We start from the raw sequence: 20570 nt of genomic DNA on the forward strand, positions 1-20570 counted from the left end.
ATGTTCATGACCAAAATGCTATAATATTCAAAGTAGTTGACTGTCATTCTCCTCTACACTGTGTACGTTGTTGATTAAAATAGCCTAGCCTACTTAACATCGTTACAGGCACCTCGCCAGCATTCATTTATTCAACTATTTTAAAAGACCGGAATAAACACCAGCACACACAAGCAATACTTTTAATAGTCCATTTCATTTAAAAATGTAAACCCAATAGGTATGAAATGTCAGAAAGAGAAAAAAAAAAATGTTAATGAGAAGACGAGTAGGCTATGCATATCATTTTCATATGCTGCAATATATGGATACATACTGTACATTTAGCCTATTTATTTTTCAGAATGCACAGTGGGGAAATATATATATAGGAACATTTCAGCAGGCTCAAAATAATTAATACAGAGATCGTTATTCATTGTTTTAATCAACTGGTAGGCTTAAAACATAGTGATAATCTGCATTCTCATGTAGGCTATATGCGCATAACTCCCGATATACTAACTAGAACTGAAGTAGTTGTGAAAGACAGTAGTCCATACCTTTGTAGTCTACTGGTGGATAAATTAAAGACTGAAGGAATGTCCCAACTGTTAAAGACAAAGTAGGCTATACTGCACTGAGGAGCTAGTGATGGGGAAAACGAGGCTTTTCGAAACGTCGGATCAATTGAACAAATTGTTTCGTAAAATTGATTCATTGTGTCGAAATGCTTGAAACTCTCCACGCTGAGGACATCTGCTGGTTAAAGCGAAAACGAAAACAGCATTTGTTCAGTGAAGTTCTGCAAAATAAGGGCTATTGTAATCAATGTCATCACACATAAACTGTCTATGTAATATGCTGCAGTAATTAATTAATTTATAGCATTTATTATGTAACACTTTAACAATTGGAAATTTTAATTTTCAATTTGTAAAAATTGAAATTTACACAATTTTGTTTACGAACATAAATTATAAAACTGATTTATTATATTAGCCGTAAGTTCCAATAAAGATATGTTTTATATATATATATATATATATATATATATATATATATATATATATATATATATATATATATATTGTTTACCAGGAAACTTGTAAACACTTTAACAAATGGAATTTTAAGACATTTATAGGAACTCTACACAATTTTTATGAACATTAATTATAAAACTGAACTGAGATCAGTACAGTGTTGGGTAAGTTACTCTAAAAAAAAGTAATGAATTACTAGCTACTAATTACATATTCAACAGTGTAATTAGATTACTGTACTAATTACTCTCTCTAAACGGTATTGGATTACTTATTATAAGTAGGCTATACTTTCTAAATCCCATATCAGCCTCGACCAGTTAAAAACTGAACTTTTGATTCTTTCAAATAAACAATATGCAATTGCATAAATTATTCTTGAATTGACCAAAGTAATTAAAGGGAGAATGCCCCTGCCCCCTCTGTCTCAAAATGTATTGTGTCCCTCTCTGATAAATTTAAATAATAATAATAATTATTATAAATATTATAATAAATAACAATACACTTATACACCATTGCCACTAATGTCATAGTTTTTATCCAAGGCAAGGCCTTAGCAAGTGTTATTAGCTTGGGGAAATACATCTAGTGAAATTAAATCTTTAAGTTCATGTCCAACTCTAAATTGTAAGAAATTTATATATTTGATTTCATATAGGCCTAACACTTTACAATAAGGTTCATTTGTTTATTATTCACTAACATGAACTAACCATGAGCAACACATTTGTTACTGTATTTGTTAATCTTAGTTAATAATAATACGACTGTTAATTGTTTGTTCATGTTATGTGACAGTCAGTGCATTAACTGTTAACAAACAGGCCTACAACTTTTGGTTTTAATAATGTTTTAGTAAATACTGAAATAAGGATTAATAAATGCTGTAGAAGTGCAGTTTATTATTAATTTGTTAACACATTTAACTAATGAAACCTTATATTGTAAAGTGTTATTTCATGATAGCTAACATTTTCATGCATATAATACATACATACAATTTACAACATCAACAAAACTAAACATGGATTCCTCATAATTACCTTCTTGATTCTCACTGTTTTGTTTGGTTAAGTAGGCTAAATAATATTTAGTAATATTATCATAATTTCCCTATTTTCGTTTGATGTGTCATGCATTCTAATTGTATCAACATCTTTTCATAGAATGTCAAGGAAAGAAAGGATTAAAAATAAACAAGGAACTCTTCTTCTTTTTTTTTCTTCTTTTTGTTTTTGCCCTTTCTGTCTGTGCACGACACTTCTTCGAAGCATTGATTCAAAAGATCAAAAGATTCGTAAAGAGTTCGAAGCTTCGATTCGAACGCGGCAACGCGCCAGGCTGAGGCAACCGACGCCTCGTGTTTCATTAGGCCATGTCGCTCTTCGACTATTTATTAAACTCTTCAGAGGATTTACTTGATTTCCTATTCACAAGAACAAAGGTTTTTTGCTTTGTTAGAGGTGACAGCCATAAAAAAAAACGACGAAGATAACCACTTCCAGTTCCACCCTTCATGCAGGCGCTTGGTGAAAAGGGCCATCTTGAAAGAAACCCGTTCATAACAGGCAGCAGCACTTTAACGTGAGTGACCCGTATACACACACAGATATGCTGGTCTGACGACACACCCCAAAACACACTCTCTGTAGAGCTCTCTCTGTAGTCTCTGGCTCCTGCCAACACTTTCAATTCTTTCTCATAAACACTCAAAAGGAGAGTTCAAATATAGTCATGTTTAGTATGGGGTATTTATTAACATATACATCATTCAATGTACCTTTTGAAATGAAATTGCATGGTGGATGTTCATTGTTTTTTAAGGGTCAGTGCTGAAATCAAGTAGAAATTGCTGAAACACACAGTGCAATATTTATGTATATTCTCTACTAGCCAGATGATTATCACATGTCTTTTTGCTGTGAAATCTTTAGTGATTTTTATGAAGTAAACTTAACAATAACTTGTATATTTCTAGTAATATTTCAGGATGAACATTTTCTGAACTAAACCAACTTAGGTTTACTTGATTGTATCTTTTTTGTTGTTGTTGTTGTTGTTGTTGTTGTTGTTGTTGTTGTTGTTGTTGTTGTTGTTGTTGTTGTTGTTGTTGAAAAAAAAACAAAATCATGTTAAAATGTATCTAATGTGATAGATACATAACTGGATTTTGATTGATTTGTATACTTCTCAATCATAATTGTATTGCATTGTGTTTATTTTGCTACAGATCTTTGATCATAAAACTAAGACATCTTATTAAGACATTATTGGGAGACTACTGATATCAATATGCATTTTATGAAAGTCTACTATAGGCTACTGTTACAAATATCTAATTGATTTACATTTATTTACAAGTTATCAGAATTTCATCTTAAGTTTTTGACCATTTTATATATTTTGTCTTAAGGTTCAATTAACTGTTCATGTAAAAATATATATATATGTGTGTGTATGTGTGTGCACTGCATAATGAAAAATATTTTTTCAGGCTATTATTTCATGCCAAACTTTAAAGGGTTAATAGGCCTGTATTTCGTACTTTATTATAATGATGAGAAATTCAGTTCTTAGATATTTTCCCAACTTCTCACTTTCACAGGAATGTTTTTGCAGACCTGTATCGCTTTCTAGAAGAGAACCAGCTATCTGATGTTCACAAACGCAGGTGAGCAGATCAGCAATTCAGATGTGTCAGTAACTGCAGGTTTATCAGTTGTTTGTGTGTGTTGCTTTCCTATGGTGATGCTTTTGTCGACCCGACATTGTGTGAAAAAGCCTTATTATGCTAGATTAAATTGTATAGCGAGTGTCCCATAGTATGTCATTCTTTGCTTGATAAAAAGAAATGTTGGCTTTTATTGAATTATGTGTCTAGATTTGAGTGACTAGACACATAGACATCACTTCATCTATATAAGATAAAAAATAATACATGTCGATACAGTCTATTTTCAGCACAGCAAGATATACCAAGACAGGAGTTAAAAAAATAAGAGTTATAAAAAAGTATAAAAAGATACGGTTTCAAAATGTCTAATATTGGCCGATATATTAGTCTTATTACTTGCATTTGCTGCCAAATGGAGCTGTCATAGATGACATGAGATGTATGGATGATGCATTGTGTTTTTCACTGTTCTGGTATGTCCGGCCCTTTGTTAGTCTTGTATATATCTTTAAGGACTGTGTTTATTCTTCTGGTTGTGTTTGGAAAATGCAGTTGGATCTTTGAACTGTTGGACATCTGTAATCTGAAGAAGTGGAGGCCATATAGGTCATATTGGTTTGTAGCGTCTGTGAGATAAACCGGAGCCTGTCTAGGAACATTGAGTGAGATAGGAAGTGTGATTCTTTAACCTCTCGCTTCTCGCTCATCTTGTGTGGCAACATTTTATTGGATGAGGTGAGGGCCCTCAGGTAGATAGGGCAAAAAAAAACAAAAACATCAGGAGGAGAAAGAGAAGCTCAGAGCACCTGCGGCCAAACACAATAGAGATTTTTCGAAAACAGAGACCGAAAGGAATTTCAGCAAAATGAGCCAAGTCACGTCGCAGCGGCAGAATAAGACAGGAAGATGAAAGCGGCTGGAAGACTGACGGAGGAAATGAGGGTTGGAGAGGCGTTACCGCGGCGACCGACTCACACTGACAGGATCTTAACCAGGCGAGATGGCATCAAACTTAGCTAAACAAAACAGGAGTGTGTGATGGCTAAAACAGCTTGTCCTTCTGCTTAGGGTATAGTCTGAAACAATTGAACCACTTTATAAGAGAAGAGAATGAATACACAAAGGAAGGTTTGATCAGAAGATTGCTTAATATATTATACTTTACTTTTATTCTAATGAAATCTAGTTTTTGAAATATGTGCTATTCAAAAGTTTGTGGTTGGTTTTTTTTTTTTTATGCTTTTGTAAGACGTCTCTCATGCTCGCCAAGGCTAGTAAAAACAGTAATATTGTGGTGATTGTATTGTGAATTTAAAATAACTGTTTTGTATTTCAATATCAATATCAAAGCTGAATTTTCAGCATCTTTACTCCAGTCTTCAGTGTCACATGATCCTTCAGAAATCATTAATATGCTGATTTGCTGCTCAAGAAACATTTCTGATTATTATCAATGCTGAAAACATTAATATTTAAACAATATTATAATAATACATTGCATCTTGAATGCAATGTAAGTTGCTTTGGATAAAATTTATATGGATAAAAGCATGTAAATTATATTTTTGTGGAAACCATGCTCTTTTTGTGCTGGATTCTTTGATGAAGAGAAAGTTCAAAAGAAAAGCATTTATTTGAAATCGTTTATTTCTATAAAAATATCTTTACTGACACTTTCGATCAATTTAACGTGTCTTTTCTGAATAAAAGTATCAATTTATTAAAAAAAGAAAAATCTTACTGACCCCAAATTATAGTGTGTGCGTGTGTGCGTGCGTGTGTGTGTGTGTGTGTGTGTGTGTGTGTGTGCATGTTTTTCAAACCTGGTTGGGACAACCTGAATGCACACAGACTCATGGGGACTCGTGTCACCGTGAGGACCTAAAATGTCCCCATAAACATGAAAACAAAATGTGTGTGTACTTGATTTAAATGTCTTCTATAATTTCAGAAACAATTTCCAAGATTTTAATGTTTTATTCACCTTCCCTATAACTAAATTGGATCATGATTATGTGTAATGAATTTTAAAATGGGCTAATCTCACAAGTCCAACAGTATTATTGTTCCCGTTGTTCATGTTGTGTTCCAGTCAACTGCTGGCTCTTTCTACAATCCGTAATCGGTTTATGCTTTAGCATTTCCTGGGAGATGCAGTCGTGTGTAGAACAGAATGTAAAGGCTCATTTACTGTGAATAAAACTGCTATGATTCCACGTCCCCTCCCTGTGTTACGTGTATATCACTCCTCCGTGGTAACCAATGCGATGGCCTGTTTTGACTGCTGTTTCGGCTCACAGAGATCCTATCAGTTGTTTACTCCCCTACGGTGTCTGGGTGGACATGGGTGATGAATGCTTTCAAAATACGTGTCAAGAACTTGTTTTCTGTATAAAACTGCACTCAATTATCGTCAATTTTACAAGTTGATGAATAATGATTTGGACTAAAATTCTGTAGTAAAATTAAAAGTGGTCTGTGTAACTGCTTATCAATTTTAAAGGGATAGTTCACCCCAAAAGGAAAATTCTGTCATTATTTACTCACCCTTATGTCGTTCCAAACCTGTAAGACTTTCGTTCATCTTCGGAACACAAATGAAGATCTTTCTGATGAAATCTTGAACGATTTCTGTCCTTCCATCGACAGCTACGCAACTACCACATTTATGCTTCAAAAAGTTCATACAGAGATCGTAAAACTAATTCATATGAAATTTTCTAAAGAGACTCGATCGCTTTATCTGATGAACAGATTGAATTTAGGCTATTCACAAATAAACATTGATCAACTCACACATCAATTGTGGTAAACGGAAGCTCAAGCATGTTCACTTGACGTGCAAGAACCAATGAGGTTAATTCTCGTGTTACACAGCACGTTTGAGCTTCAGTAAGAACCAATGAGGTTCATTCTCATGTTACGCAGCACGTTTGAGCTTCAGCAAGAACCAATGAGGTTCATTCTCGTGTTACGCAGCACGTTTGAGCTTCAGTAAGAACCAATGAGGTTCATTCTCATGTTACGCAGCACGTTTGAGCTTCAGCAAGAACCAATGAGGTTCATTCTCGTGTTACGCAGCACGTTTGAGCTTCAGCGAGAACCAATGAGGTTCATTCTCGTGTTACGCAGCACGTTTGAGCTTCAGTAAGAACCAATGAGGTTCATTCTCATGTTACGCAGCACGTTTGAGCTTCAGCAAGAACCAATGAGGTTCATTCTCGTGTTACGCAGCACGTTTGAGCTTCAGTAAGAACCAATGAGGTTCATTCTCATGTTACGCAGCACGTTGGAGCTTCAGCAAGAACCAATGAGGTTCATTCTCGTGTTACGCAGCACGTTTGAGCTTCAGTAAGAACCAATGAGGTTCATTCTCATGTTACGCAGCACGTTTGAGCTTCAGCGAGAACCAATGAGGTTCATTCTCGTGTTACGCAGCACGTTTGAGCTTCAGTAAGAACCAATGAGGTTCATTCTCGTGTTACGCAGCACGTTTGAGCTTCAGCAAGAACCAATGAGGTTCATTCTCGTGTTACGCAGCACGTTTGAGCTTCAGCGAGAACCAATGAGGTTCATTCTCGTGTTACGCAGCACGTTTGAGCTTCAGTAAGAACCAATGAGGTTCATTCTCGTGTTACGCAGCACGTTTGAGCTTCAGCAAGAACCAATGAGGTTCATTCTCGTGTTACGCAGCACGTTTGAGCTTCCTCAAGAACCAATGAGGTTCATTCTCGTGTTATGCAGCACGTTTGAGCTTCAGTAAGAACCAATGAGGTTCATTCTCGTGTTACGCAGCACGTTTGAGCTTCAGCGAGAACCAATGAGGTTCATTCTCGTGTTACGCAGCACGTTTGAGCTTCAGCGAGAACCAATGAGGTTCATTCTCGTGTTATGCAGCACGTTTGAGCTTCAGTGAGAACCAATGAGGTTCATTCTCGTGTTACGCAGCACGTTTGAGCTTCAGCGAGAACCAATGAGGTTCATTCTCGTGTTACGCAGCACGTTTGAGCTTCAGCGAGAACCAATGAGGTTCATTCTCGTGTTACGCAGCACGTTTGAGCTTCAGCGAGAACCAATGAGGTTCATTCTCGTGTTACGCAGCACGTTTGAGCTTCTGTAAGATCCAATGAGGTTCATTCTCGTGTTACGCAGCACGTTTGAGCTTCAGCAAGAACCAATGAGGTTCATTCTCGTGTTACGCAGCACGTTTGAGCTTCAGTAAGAACCACTGAGGTTCATTCTCGTGTTACGCAGCACGTTTGAGCTTCAGCGAGAACCAATGAGGTTCATTCTCATGTTACGCAGCACGTTTGAGCTTCAGTAAGAACCACTGAGGTTCATTCTCACTTGTCAAGCAGATTCAGTTGAGATTCTGTTTATGTTCGCTGATCAATGTTTAAATGTGAATAAAAGCTTAAATTAAATCTGTTCTTCAGCGATCGTGTCTCTTCAGAAAATTTGGACTAAACCGCTCAATATGGATTAGTTTTACAATCTCTTTATGAACTTTTTGAAGTGTCAAAGTGGTAGTTGCGTAGCTGTCAATGGAGGGACAAAAAGCTCTCAGATTTCATTAAAAAGATCTTTGTGTTTTCAAGATGAAACGACATGAGCGTGAGTAATTAATGACAGAATTTAAATTTTTGGGTGAAATATCCCTTTAAAATAAGCCATTTGATTTCCCCAAAAGTTATAAAAACTGTGGTGGTGCTATCCCGATCAGCCCAATACGACAGCTTTGGCTCAACCAATTGTGTGCAGCTGTTCTGCTTTAGATTATTCTAAAATAATTTCACAGAGGAGGAAGAAGAATAGTCTTAGAAGTCACAATTCTTTTTAATATAAAACACCTTTAAACGTCACGTCATGAAGAATCCAGAGAGAGCGCCTCCATAATTGCTTCCAAAGTGCGTTTTAGGAAGGACTCCAGCTTGAAAGAACTAACAGTTTTTAGTCCATCTCTTCATACAAGAAATGTAGAGAACATGCATCACAAACACATCTTACAAAGTCCAAAGGGGAAAAAAAAATCACAAATAAAAAGAACAAGAATGAACGAGTCTGGGGTTGAGTCAGTCTCCTTGATGCCAAACGGCACGTAGACAGCCGTCTTGATGGGTGAAATTCATCAGACAGCTTTGCGGTTTTGGGGTTGGAAAGGACATAGCCCGTCCCTCTCTTAGATGGGTAGCTGAAGAAAGAGGAACGAGAATGTATAAGGGTCGAGCAAATGACCAGATTCAGGTGGGAATGTAAATGTAAACTGGGTGTGCTTGTGTTTGTTTGGTTTCCACTTTAACTGGGAATACATTATGGTTTTTGCTCCACGCCAAGACTTAAATATGCACATTTATGAAAAATGCTTGAGTGATAAACAAACAAATACACAAAAATTACGGTTTAATCTGTTATTGTTTTTTGTTTTTTTCTGAAATTGCTCTAGCGATTTTTATCCCAGGCTCAAAGTTGATCCTGTCAAAAATCATTGGAATTGAATAGATTCTTTCCATGTGTGATTGGAAAATACGTTTTTACAGAGCAAAAAAAAAAAAAAAACGTATGGCGCTCGTGAGTCCAAGTGAGAATGTGAGAGATCCACCCAAATTAAGGACTAATTGGTGTCCTACAATGTACTATAAAATCCTTTCTCAATTAACTAGCACACATGAGAGTTGTGGGTCAGACCACAGATGCGACTGAGGTGACGGACGTCACCTTGTTGTCATCGGCCCACGGCTGTAAGTTCTGCAGGGCGTAAAGCGAGGAGTTGTGTAGGCAGAGAGGGTCTTGTTGGAGCGGTTGACTCAGGGTCTTCTGAAAGGCCTCCTGTTGGAGCTGTAGCATCAGACGGTTGGCTTGCTGTCGCTCAGCCTCTCTCTCCTCGGCGGTCTGCCTCCTGTCATCAGAGACGCATGATTGAAGTCAACATGATGTGCAGTGACAGAGCCCCTTTTCAAATACAAAAGTGGATTATGTCAACTAACATGTTTATCTAGTGCAGGTCCTAGGCTGGTTTTAATTACCTTGAGAGATCTGAGCTCTCCACATACACAAAAGAGATGTCATGCCTTTGTGAAAAATAACAATATGTGCGTTATGACTAAAGTCGTTTTGAATGAAACATGTGAATGTTAATGGTACTGTACATTTAATAATGCCTTGACTGTACACACGAGGAGCCTATTGGAGCTGTCAGCATAACAGATGTGAATATTATTGGATAACAGTACGTGACAAAACAATGAATAAATCCTATTTTATTGGTCCGGGGACCTGAGATATACTTTGATAGATTGAACATCATTAATCTTTTTATCAGCTGCATTAATTTAAAGGGATAGTTCACTCAAACATTCAAAATCTATAATTTATGAACTTTATGAACTCGTGTCGTTCCACACTGCTTTTATCATTGTGATTTTCATTGTAAGGACAAAAAAAAACTGTATGAAGAAAGAAAGTCATACATGTTTGGAACAACATGAGGGTGAATAAATAAATTAAAAAATACATTTTTGGGTGAACCATCCCTTTAACATAAAGTAATTCACTGAAAATGTATTTAATCGGAATATATAAAAGTAGATTTTTTTTACCCCCTATAGAACCCTTCAATTTTAAAGAACCCTTTATAACAAAATGGTTCGAAATGTCTTAAATTATTGCATAGTACTTTAATTTTTACTGGTTCTTTCACATGTTTTTCTAGTGATGAATGTGTTTACACACTTCTTAATTCATAAAATGTAATAAAATTAAAAATTAATTAAATCTAAATCCATTAAATGATGGAAAATAAATTAAAAGGCAAAAAATTATCAGTGTAACTACAGGTTGCACCAACAAAAGCATTTTTAAAGATATAAATGGCTCCTAGTAACAAAACATTTTCCAACATATTTTTGAGACCCTTATTAGGGTCGTTTAATGCGTATATATTTAAATATTTCTTAAAACTAAGTTATACAAGTACCATTTATGTATAATGCCATATTTGAATATTTTATCACATTTAAGATGATAAATGGTGTGATACATGATGATACAAGATGATAAGTGTGATCACTTACAGCATGGAAAGTGCGAAGAAAAACAGCTAAAAACAAATGAGTGCTGCATTTCCCGTCAGGTTTGCCAGTTTTGTCGTGATGCATAATATTCGACTAGTCTAGAGACACTTTGAGGATGAAGGATGTATTTGTGTGTCGATTGTACGCGTAACAAGCCTGTGATCAAATGAGCCAAGTGCAATCACATTACAGTCATGCATTTAGCTGCATGTGTGTGGCTAATGGACGCCGGGCGGCAGGTATAGCAACCATTTAGACCCTCATGGTGGACAGATTTGGTCATGGAAGATGAGGTCTTTAGTCTGTATGATTTTCATAGAGGCCTCTCTGAAATCTGAATTCATTTTGAGATCAATTTGTTTCAGTGTTGTTAAATTCAATTTATTTCGGATTTAGTTGGTATCCAGAAAGATTTACCAGAATTTAATTCCTAAGAGGCATTGCAAATTCAACAGTGCAGAGAAGGGACCAGGCTAATGAATGTTTCCCAGCAGCTTTCATCAGATACAGATAATTGTTGAATTAAGTTGAGCTCCATAAATATTGATGAGTAGGCTGAAACGACCATAATACATTTTTATTTGTGAAAGGCCATGACTCAGCTTCATTATAAATAAATCACGTTCAGCCAGCTCTTGTCTGCCTATTGCCTGTTGGTAAAACCAAAGGTAAGTAAGCCTGCTCTTAATTAGATTGGGCACTTATTTGCTCCAAAAGAGCCAACAGCAAAAGCTTGAGTAGATTATGGGGAAAGGATGGACATGCTCTCAATTATTCAGAAGTATAGGTTCTGTACTGCATGGACAGCAAGTTTCAGAGCCTTTTAAGAGCTTCAAGGTTTCTGCTTGGTCAAGGCAATTGGTGTACAATGGAAAATAAATAAACAAATAAAAATGCAAACCTCTGCAGATTCAAAGTATTTTCCACTCGGCCTAAATGCCCATTTCACTTAAACTAATTTCTGACTAAATTATAGCTGTTATTGGGAAATCGAATCATGTATTGCCAAATGTGCATATATATAAATATATATATATATATATATATATATATATATATATATATATATATATATATATATATATATATATATATATATATACACACACACACACACATATATAAGCTATGTTGTGAACACAACTATGACTAAGTAACTAAATTAATACAAATAAAGGCAATATAAGGTACCACAATTTTTTTTAAATTAATGCAATTTTCAAAGATAAAGTTTTCATTTCTAATGGAATGACTTTTTTTAAAGTTGTGCATAAATTCGTGGTAATCAAATTTAGTTAAAAAATAAATAGGATCGCAAATAATATTGAAAAAAAAAAAGTCAGCAGAAAGTTGTTGGTTGTGCTCATTTCTAATTTGTAAAAGTGCTGGTGTTACATATATTCTTAGGTATTATTGTCGCTTCTTTCTTTTATTAAAACAACATTTTGACTGATTTGGGATTGGACAAAACAAGGCATTTATAATCGTATATTTTCACTCACCTCCATTTTGTTCTTCTGTTCTGGAACCAGGTTTTGACCTGAGCGTCTGTCATCTTCAAGGCCTTGGCGAGCGTGGCGCGCTCCGCGGACGCCAGATACTTCTGCCGGTGGAAGCGCTTCTCCAGCTCGCAGATCTGCACGCGGCTGAACGACGTGCGCGGCTTTTTCCTCTTCGGCGGAGTTCGGTTCTGGTACGGGTGACCGATCCGTCGTGTCACGGAGAACGGCGAAAGAGCTGCTGAAAAACACAGTCTGGGCGTGAGTAAAGGTGAAAAATATTTGCATTCGTTAACACTTTCAGTAAGCCAAATAATATTCACGCAGAACCATTAGGCCTAAATAATGCTTAATATAGAATTACATAAGCTTATGTAATGTCATGAAAATAATTGTATCCTATAATAATGTTTTAATTTCTGAAAATTACGTTTGATAACTTGAAAATGATTAATAGGCATAAAGTGTTCCTTGTTTTGTAAAAGCCAGTTTTCAAAGTTTTAATTCTATATGTAGGCTATTTATTGTATTTTTTAAAGTCTTCAGCTATGCCGTCATAGCAGTGCAAGTAAATCCATGGTCAGTAGGGCAGAATTAAACACTGGGTCATATAGCCTATATATTCTGAGATATGTTGGCCTAGGCCTATTTAATTTGGTTGAAAGATGAAATGAACATCAAAATGAGTCATTCAACATTCTTAACGACGTTCTAAATAAAACGTACAAGTTGTTTGTGATTTCTATTTGTGACTCGTTTTCCTGAACTGAACTGCGCGTTCGATCGGCGCACCGTTGCTATGGTTACCTCAGAACGCTACTGCTTTTAAACTTCAGCACATGGACACATCATATTTCAGGTTTGTATGACATAAAGTGCTTGCAGCAGCAGCAGCAGCAGTGAACTCAGGTTCATTTCTCATTCACTCCTTCTGTATTATGCATTAGCTATTCATGGTTTTACAACAGAGGTCTTGATTTCTGTATATAGAATTCTTTGTACTATTTTTTTTTTTACCTCTCCCCTCCTTCCTGTTATTTTGTGCTACTAATGTTAGTTGTGGAATCAGCTGTGAATAAGTGATATAAACACCTTGAAAGAAACATGTATCCTAAATGCGACCCTTGACCTCTGTTACCTTTTCTTAAAGTATGAGGATTGTATCAACTGGTAAGTCTATATATATATTATCAGAGACAGTGTTTTGGAGTCCTTAATTGGACCGTAAAATGATTCATGGTGAGACCTTTCCATTAAAGGGTAACAAATTGGAACCCTGTCAAGGAGTCAAACCTATAATGTGTTGCTTGTCCAGAACAGTGTTTGCTCTCCTGATGTGTTAGCTGGACAGTGTATGTGTATTGTGTACCTGAATGAAACAAACGAGGAAACTGCATAAATAAATCACAGGTCATGCAGTGTGCACAATGACATTCATTTACTCATTTCAAACAGCAAATGGATGATGACACTCCCTCTCTTATGCTACATAAGCAGTGTGTGTGGCAAACTGTCATCGCCATTTGATGAATACAAACAAGGATGGAACCACATATTCAGGAATAAAGTATAGACCAAATATCATATAAGAATCAACCATGGAAAAGCCCATATTATCAACCATGAATGTTGTCCCTCACATGTCTGTATATTGAGGTTACACCCCTGAATATAAATGTATATAAATTTGTATGTTCATATATCGTTAATATTATAATATTTCATGTATTTAATGTATTATTATTAAACCAACACAGTGTGTGTGTGTGTGTGTGTGTGTGTGTGTGTGTGTGTGTGTGTGTGTGTGTGTGTGTGTGTGTATTTATTACACACACACACACACACACACACACATAGAATGTATATTCTTACATTTAGACATGTCCCTATAATTCCTGTATTGAAAAAAAATCAGTCTGTTTGATTCCGTGTTGCAGTGGAATCCCAAATGAATATGGATCATCTAAAGAAAATGTTTATGGACAGTGTAGTGTGTATGAATTGTAATTTTGTGAAAAGAAAACGTAAAAGGGAGGGATTAAACATTACATGTCCTAGATAATTATTTTAAATTACATAGTTCATTTAGACAGAATAACTTATGACTATCCTAAAATAAAAGGGTAAAAATGAAATTACGGAATTGGACTATGACAAATAATTGGAGTGTAAAACCCTGTTTTTGAGTAAACCAAGCGAGTGACCTTTGACCAAGGTGTTCTGTGATCCTTGTGTCTGAACTTGGGTCTTGCAATGGTTGGCTGGCCATGTGTGAAGACAGAGGGATTTTTTTTTTTTTTTTTTTCTGTTTGGCAGGTTGGAGTTCAGATAATACCATGTTTGAGATCTGTAAATGTCAACTACTCAACTACATTCATTCACGTTCTTGTGTAATTGAAGATTCACTGCTGCTCTCAGAAGAACTTCTCAACAGTTCACACACTAGTCACGCCGGGATTCCTGACACGAGGTCAGGCTGACATTGAATCTGTTTTGGTCCAGCTTCATTTTATTTGAGTAACTGATAAAATAAAATAAAAGGTGTCATAATTTTATTTATTTCGATATTTTATTTTGATCAGAACATTCCTACCCAGATCATTAGTTTATTTGTCATATTTTATTAGACAAGCTAGTAAAAAGACTTCTGATTGGATTAAGCGCATAGACTCTTCATTCCTGTGCGTAATTGGATTTGATTGCTTTTAATTAAAGCGCTGATCTTGAGTGACATGCGGCACGCGTCATCATCAATTACGCACGCGGATAATATTCGGTCTGATCCTAGAGCGTTTGACATCAAAATTATGAAGAGAAATTAATTATATTATTTGGTTCTGTTTTTATATAGGTATATGATATAGGCTACTTTATGTCTCCCTGCGTGGCTACGTGTTTGTTTGTTTTTTTCTGTCGATGTGATGTCACAGCTTTTACTTGATCGGTGTTATTTTTTCTTTTCTACTATATGTCAGGTGTGCAGATTGCAGAACAAAACTAATAATAAATGTCCCAGAAACACTCCTCCGCAGATACATATGTGGGTCAAATGGAAACAAAAACAATCCCCGTATTCACTCTCGACAGCAGAGGGAATTCTAAATGATAAGTCTGTGTAATAAAATTTATGGTGAGCACATCAAAAAATCAAAGCTTGCCTTAGAGAATATGCGGCCAGTAATAAAATCAGTTATACGTGATATCACCTTCATGCGACAGCGCCTGCCTTTCCCATTGCGAATATTACCTTTGTAGAAATCTAATAAATATACATGTAATGGATTCAAAGCGCGATATTGAAATATAACATGGGCATTTGTCGCTATTTACGCGCAGTGAGGCAAAACAGAATGTGCCTTTAAATTTTCCCTCATGATGGGAATTGAAATATCGAATAAAATAGAATAATTGTCAGGAAAAGCCATAAACCGTCCGCTCGAGAGCCTCGTCGTCCCTTCAGACACTGTCACCATGGCTACACGGCCTCGTCTCAGTTTCATAATCATTTGTATTTATGGGTGGGAAAGATCATTATTGTCATTTCAGATTGAGGGGCATCCACATGCAATTTCATTTTGCAATTTCTCCAAGGCCAGTGATATCAGATTACGACCATCACCTGCCCCATGTTGTGATGCAGCTGGACCCAATAGCCCCCACCAGCGGTAACACAAATAGATTTACCTACTGATGAATATACTGTTATGTGAATCAGTGCAAGTGGCTGCGGTGCCTTTTCAGAGCACGCGCGGAAACGAATACAGGCACTAAACAGAAGTTTGAATTATAGGATACGTTCGTTTTTCTTGCGTCGGTGCAGATTCTGGCATCGTGTATATTTGAAAATGGTCTATTACAGCAGTCATTTTGCTTGCAGGGTTGTATATAGCTCTTTGCACGTCGTAGTTGTCACCAGTGCTGTTAACGGGAACAGAAAAGCCGTGCGTAAAGGCCGCGCGCCGTTACCATCGCCAGAGCACCTGTGTTTATTGACTTGAGAGCGACTGATCTGTTTATGCATTTCTGGATTTTTATAAACTTGCAAACTGCCAAGGAGTCAATTAACAAAAGAACATGTGGTATAGCCTTTCATCGCCTCCCAATTCGGCATGATATGTCCGGCCTGCAGTGCATATCGAGTCTCAGGCCTGTCCGTGCACCTATACGCGCCTTGACACTTGTGGTGAAATGCAGACATGCAATTCAAGCTGACGGTGAAAATAACTGGAAAAAGATAAACCTGTTCCAGACAGGCATCGTGACTTTACAACAAGGCCTATATGCGCATTATGACGAAGTGGCTCTGGTTTGTTTGGATTCATTAATTGCAATGTTAAAACTACTATTATATATATTATAATGTTGGTATAATTTAGTCTAAATATCTTGAAAATGAAAAGACAGCATTCAAGGTTTTTTTTTTATTTATTTTTTTATTTTATTATGGTTTCAGCAAACATATTTTGTATTTATATGTATATATGTGTTTTTCACATCATCTAATGTTTATATACTTATATATACTGTACATTTAATTTCTTTAAAAAACAAAACTAATATAGGCCTTGCTTCTATATCCAGCGCAATTCAAAGGCACGGAAGAGATTAAATATAATAAACGAGTGGCCCAAAGTGACTATGAGTAAAATTGATAAGCATATTTACAAAAGAGCATTTGCACTTGACATAGCATTCTCTCATTTTAATAATGAATGAGAATAGAGCGGAATTCTGAATATTTAATGCGCAGAAATCCATATTCTTCTTTTTCGTCTGACTATGAGTGACGTCATTTGAAGACTAAACTAAAAACGGATGAGGATGTTACGGCTACAGACGTCCGGCTAACGTCATGCATAGCCTATATTTTCTTGTTATTTATTATCTGGAATGTGCTTCATCAAAATATACATAAAAAAAAGATATATAAAGTAATATATAAAAAGATTAATAAACCTCAATAATAGGCCTACACAAATATTAATCTAACAAAAATTAAATATCATCGTTTCCTTTTCTGTAATCATACACAGGCTAGGCTATTCTTCAGAAACGCATGCTTTTTTTTTCCGTCCCACTTGGAAATGTTATCCAAAATCGTCCTCTGTTGGATCTCTATTGGTATTATGTTTGCGTAGATTAAAACGATTTGTCAACATGCCATTACGCATTACTACTGGCTGTGACATAGTGGCAACATTTAGCTCCCTGCAACCACAGGATCATCATTCATTTGTTCTAATGGCCCAGAGAGACAGTAGCTCAAGAATATAGACGTGACGGTGTCATAAAACCATTCCACAAGAAATCGTGATTTTGAAAGCCACTGTGTTTTTATGAGCAATACACACGTATAATATCTACAGGCCGAGGTGATGCTGGAGCAACAGCATGTGCTGTCTCAAATAAAACTGAATTATTGTGAGCGTGCTGGTTTAAGGATTGTCTAGTGTTACTGGTTTCAGATGTGTCGCGGGTAAAGCTGTAGTGAAGGGTTTAGAGGATTTCCCATATTAATTCAAGCGCGATGCAGAGATGTGACACTTCAAGTGTTTTAGCAAGAACAGAGAAAAAGAAACGGGTAAAACTACAACAAATCATCAACCTAAATAATGGCAACAGAATTAATCTTAGACTAAAGTTAAATCGAAATGCATTTGGCTCCAGAAAAATAATCTTGAAAATTATTTTAGGCTGAAATATTATATTTATGCATATATAATTATTTTATATGCAAATATATGTTATTGTATTGAAACGTGAATATTACATTTTAATGGTTAAAGATCGTAATGCGTTGAAATATGTCTTTAACAAACGGCAGAGTCAAAGAAAATATCTCGGTGGAAATGGGGGCCTGAAAAGAGGCTTTCAGCTTTGAATTTCTGCTGTGATGTTTTTCATTTATTTCTTACAGTAATAATATTATTTATTCTAGTAATTTTGAGATTTACTCTTCTCTTTTAAAAGGAGCAGTAAAATACTAGGCCCATGTAAGGAATTTTAATAATAAAATACCGTAGCGTTTTTTTTTGTTGTTGTTGTTGTTTTTTAAGTCTGTGTGTTTAATTTCGGTATGAAATATATTCTGCTATTAATTGAAATTCCGCTGTTTTACAACAACATTTTTATTATTAATATTAATGTATGGGTTTAATTTATGGGAAATCATTGGAAAATCTGCATGCAGTAATTTAAGTTTAATCAGCAAGTAGATTTTTTTTCTCTCTCGATAATAAAAGACGTTCATTCATGACAATGCGTCTCTATAGCACTCATTGTGTTTATCGTGCAATTTATACGCGAAAATGAGTTTTTACGTGCATGTGTTACGCAGTTTTAGCGTGCATTTGATACGCACTTTATTGCGTAATAATAATACACACGTACCCCAAATCACTACTAAACCTACCCTATACGTACCCATACGTATCCTATACACGTAAAAACAAATTTTCGCGTAAAAATTGCACGATAAACACAATTGCGTGCTATAGAGACGCATTTAGTGTGACCGGGTTGTTCATTCAGTAGCCTACTTCTGAGCTAATGAAACAATGTTCTCATTGTAGCAGATAACATCGACCTTAAAAGTCAGCAACAAATGAATTGTCCGTCTTCGTTGATGTTGGTCATTATTAGTCTATAGCCTGCTTTCTAACAGCGCTGTAAATATAATCAAGTCTTACCGGTAAGCCGATCTTTCGCAAACCTTCTGCTGCTCTCCATCCAGGGGAACGAGAAGCTGGCGGGACTGCCCATGCTGGGTATCGTGGGCATGGTGGGCATCCCCGCCGCGATGCCCGGTGGATGGGCTGTTGTTGGCGGGTGATTTGCGGGTGGCATGGGTCTGTGGGCCGGGACGCGGATGACACCGCCTGCATTCCCTGAGTTCACGTTAACGTTCATATTCATGCTCACATTCATGTTCATGTTTACGTTGTAGTGACCTGCCAGTCCGGCCGCCATCGAACAGGCCGGATTGTACACACTGTTGTAGCCGTTCGCGTAGACGTTCGGCGCGAGCGCATAGTCCGGGTCGCCGGTTCGGCTCGGTAGCATACAACTACTCGGCTGATCGGAACCATTGAGAATCTGATCTATTCCAAAACTGATGGGTTCGTGCTGCTGGTGGGTCTGGTTCACCTCTTCGATCCCCGTGTGCTCCATCGTCGTGGTTCGTTCTTTTACTCACAGCTTGGAGGGTTGAGATGTTTAATTCCTAAAACTTCAACGCAATACGGTTTATTCCCAGACGTATAAAATTGTATTTTTTGTAAAAAAAAATAAATAAAAAAAAAACAAGAAAAACAAATATTCTTCCTTGAAGTGCTCAGAGCTCGTGCAATTTATATCGCTGCCATTTAATGCACAAAAACTGTGAAGATCAGAAATCACTTTGACTCCTTCGCGATTAAATCAACGTTATCCAACACTTTTTTGCATTGCGTCTGGCTCTTTATCAGTTCCATGATTATACCTAAAACAGCAACTCGCCAGTGGAAAGGGCTCCGCGCGCACTGTTAAATCCCGGAGTGATGAGTTGCCAAGTTGTATCAAACCGAACGACGCGTTTCTGGAGTGGTGCTGTACCTCAGAAAGGCGCGCGGCCCAGACTTGAGCTCATCACTGTTATCTAAAGTGAAGTGTTAACTGTCCGATACGTGCGTATTAATTGTCGTGAACTGAAAATGTCCTGTTCACGCTCCTCTTGAAGTGATTTCGAGCAGGTGAGACAAACCCCTTCTGCCCAAACTCTGTCACGCGCGTCTCCATTGGCTCTCGCGCACTTCTATAAAGAGACAATGCCTCGCGTCCGCACCCCTCTCTTAAAGAACCCGCTTCTATTTTTTTTCCCTTATCCATGGCTGTTGTTTTACAGCTCGCGTTTAAAAATAAAATGTTTTATGTTTCTAGAAAATAGAGCAGTGTAGCAGAATTATTAAAAAGCGTTTACGTAAGTAGTTTGGCATAATCTTATAGTTGTTTCTTTCAAAAATAAGCAGTGAAGTGATTTTGTTTTTAGATATGAATATTTGTTTTGCCAAATTAAAGTCAGTGTGGTGTTACCAACTTGCAGGAAGCCATTTTGTTGTCATGTGACAAGAAAAACATTTAACAGATAGCTTTAGACCCTAATGACTGTGGGCCGCCAAGGTCATTTTTTTCCCTTTATTTATGAAAAGTCAAATTCAAATTGAGTAACCTTAAACGTATTGATAATCATTATATTTGTTTTCAGTTTTTTATTCATCATTTTTAAAGGTGCAGTTTATTTTGCCTTTTTGTACTAGATGAT

At 36.5% G+C, this 20570-nt stretch overlaps 1 protein-coding gene across 2 annotated transcripts; it reads right to left on the bottom strand.

Moving 5' to 3' along the window:
* Nucleotides 1–8512: 8512 nt before the first annotated feature.
* tlx2 (T cell leukemia homeobox 2) lies at nucleotides 8513–20091 on the bottom strand (the record flags this gene model as incomplete). 2 transcript variants are annotated; one of them, XM_081382302.1, is made up of 4 exons in its annotated part: nucleotides 8513–8893; nucleotides 9418–9598; nucleotides 12275–12512; nucleotides 18961–20091. In XM_081382302.1, 4 exons carry the CDS (start codon nucleotides 19439–19441, stop codon nucleotides 8882–8884), a joined length of 912 nt encoding a protein of 303 aa, XP_081238428.1. The 2 variants fall into 2 exon arrangements, with proteins under 2 accessions (XP_081238428.1, XP_081238427.1); XM_081382301.1 differs by lacking the exon at nucleotides 8513–8893 and having other exon boundaries at nucleotides 9382–9598; nucleotides 18961–19441.
* Between the last annotated feature and the right edge of the window lie 479 nt (nucleotides 20092–20570).

The sequence above is a fragment of the Scardinius erythrophthalmus genome (genome assembly GCF_964197995.2).
Source record: "Scardinius erythrophthalmus genome assembly, chromosome: 13".
Classification (NCBI taxonomy): domain Eukaryota; kingdom Metazoa; phylum Chordata; class Actinopteri; order Cypriniformes; family Leuciscidae; genus Scardinius; species Scardinius erythrophthalmus.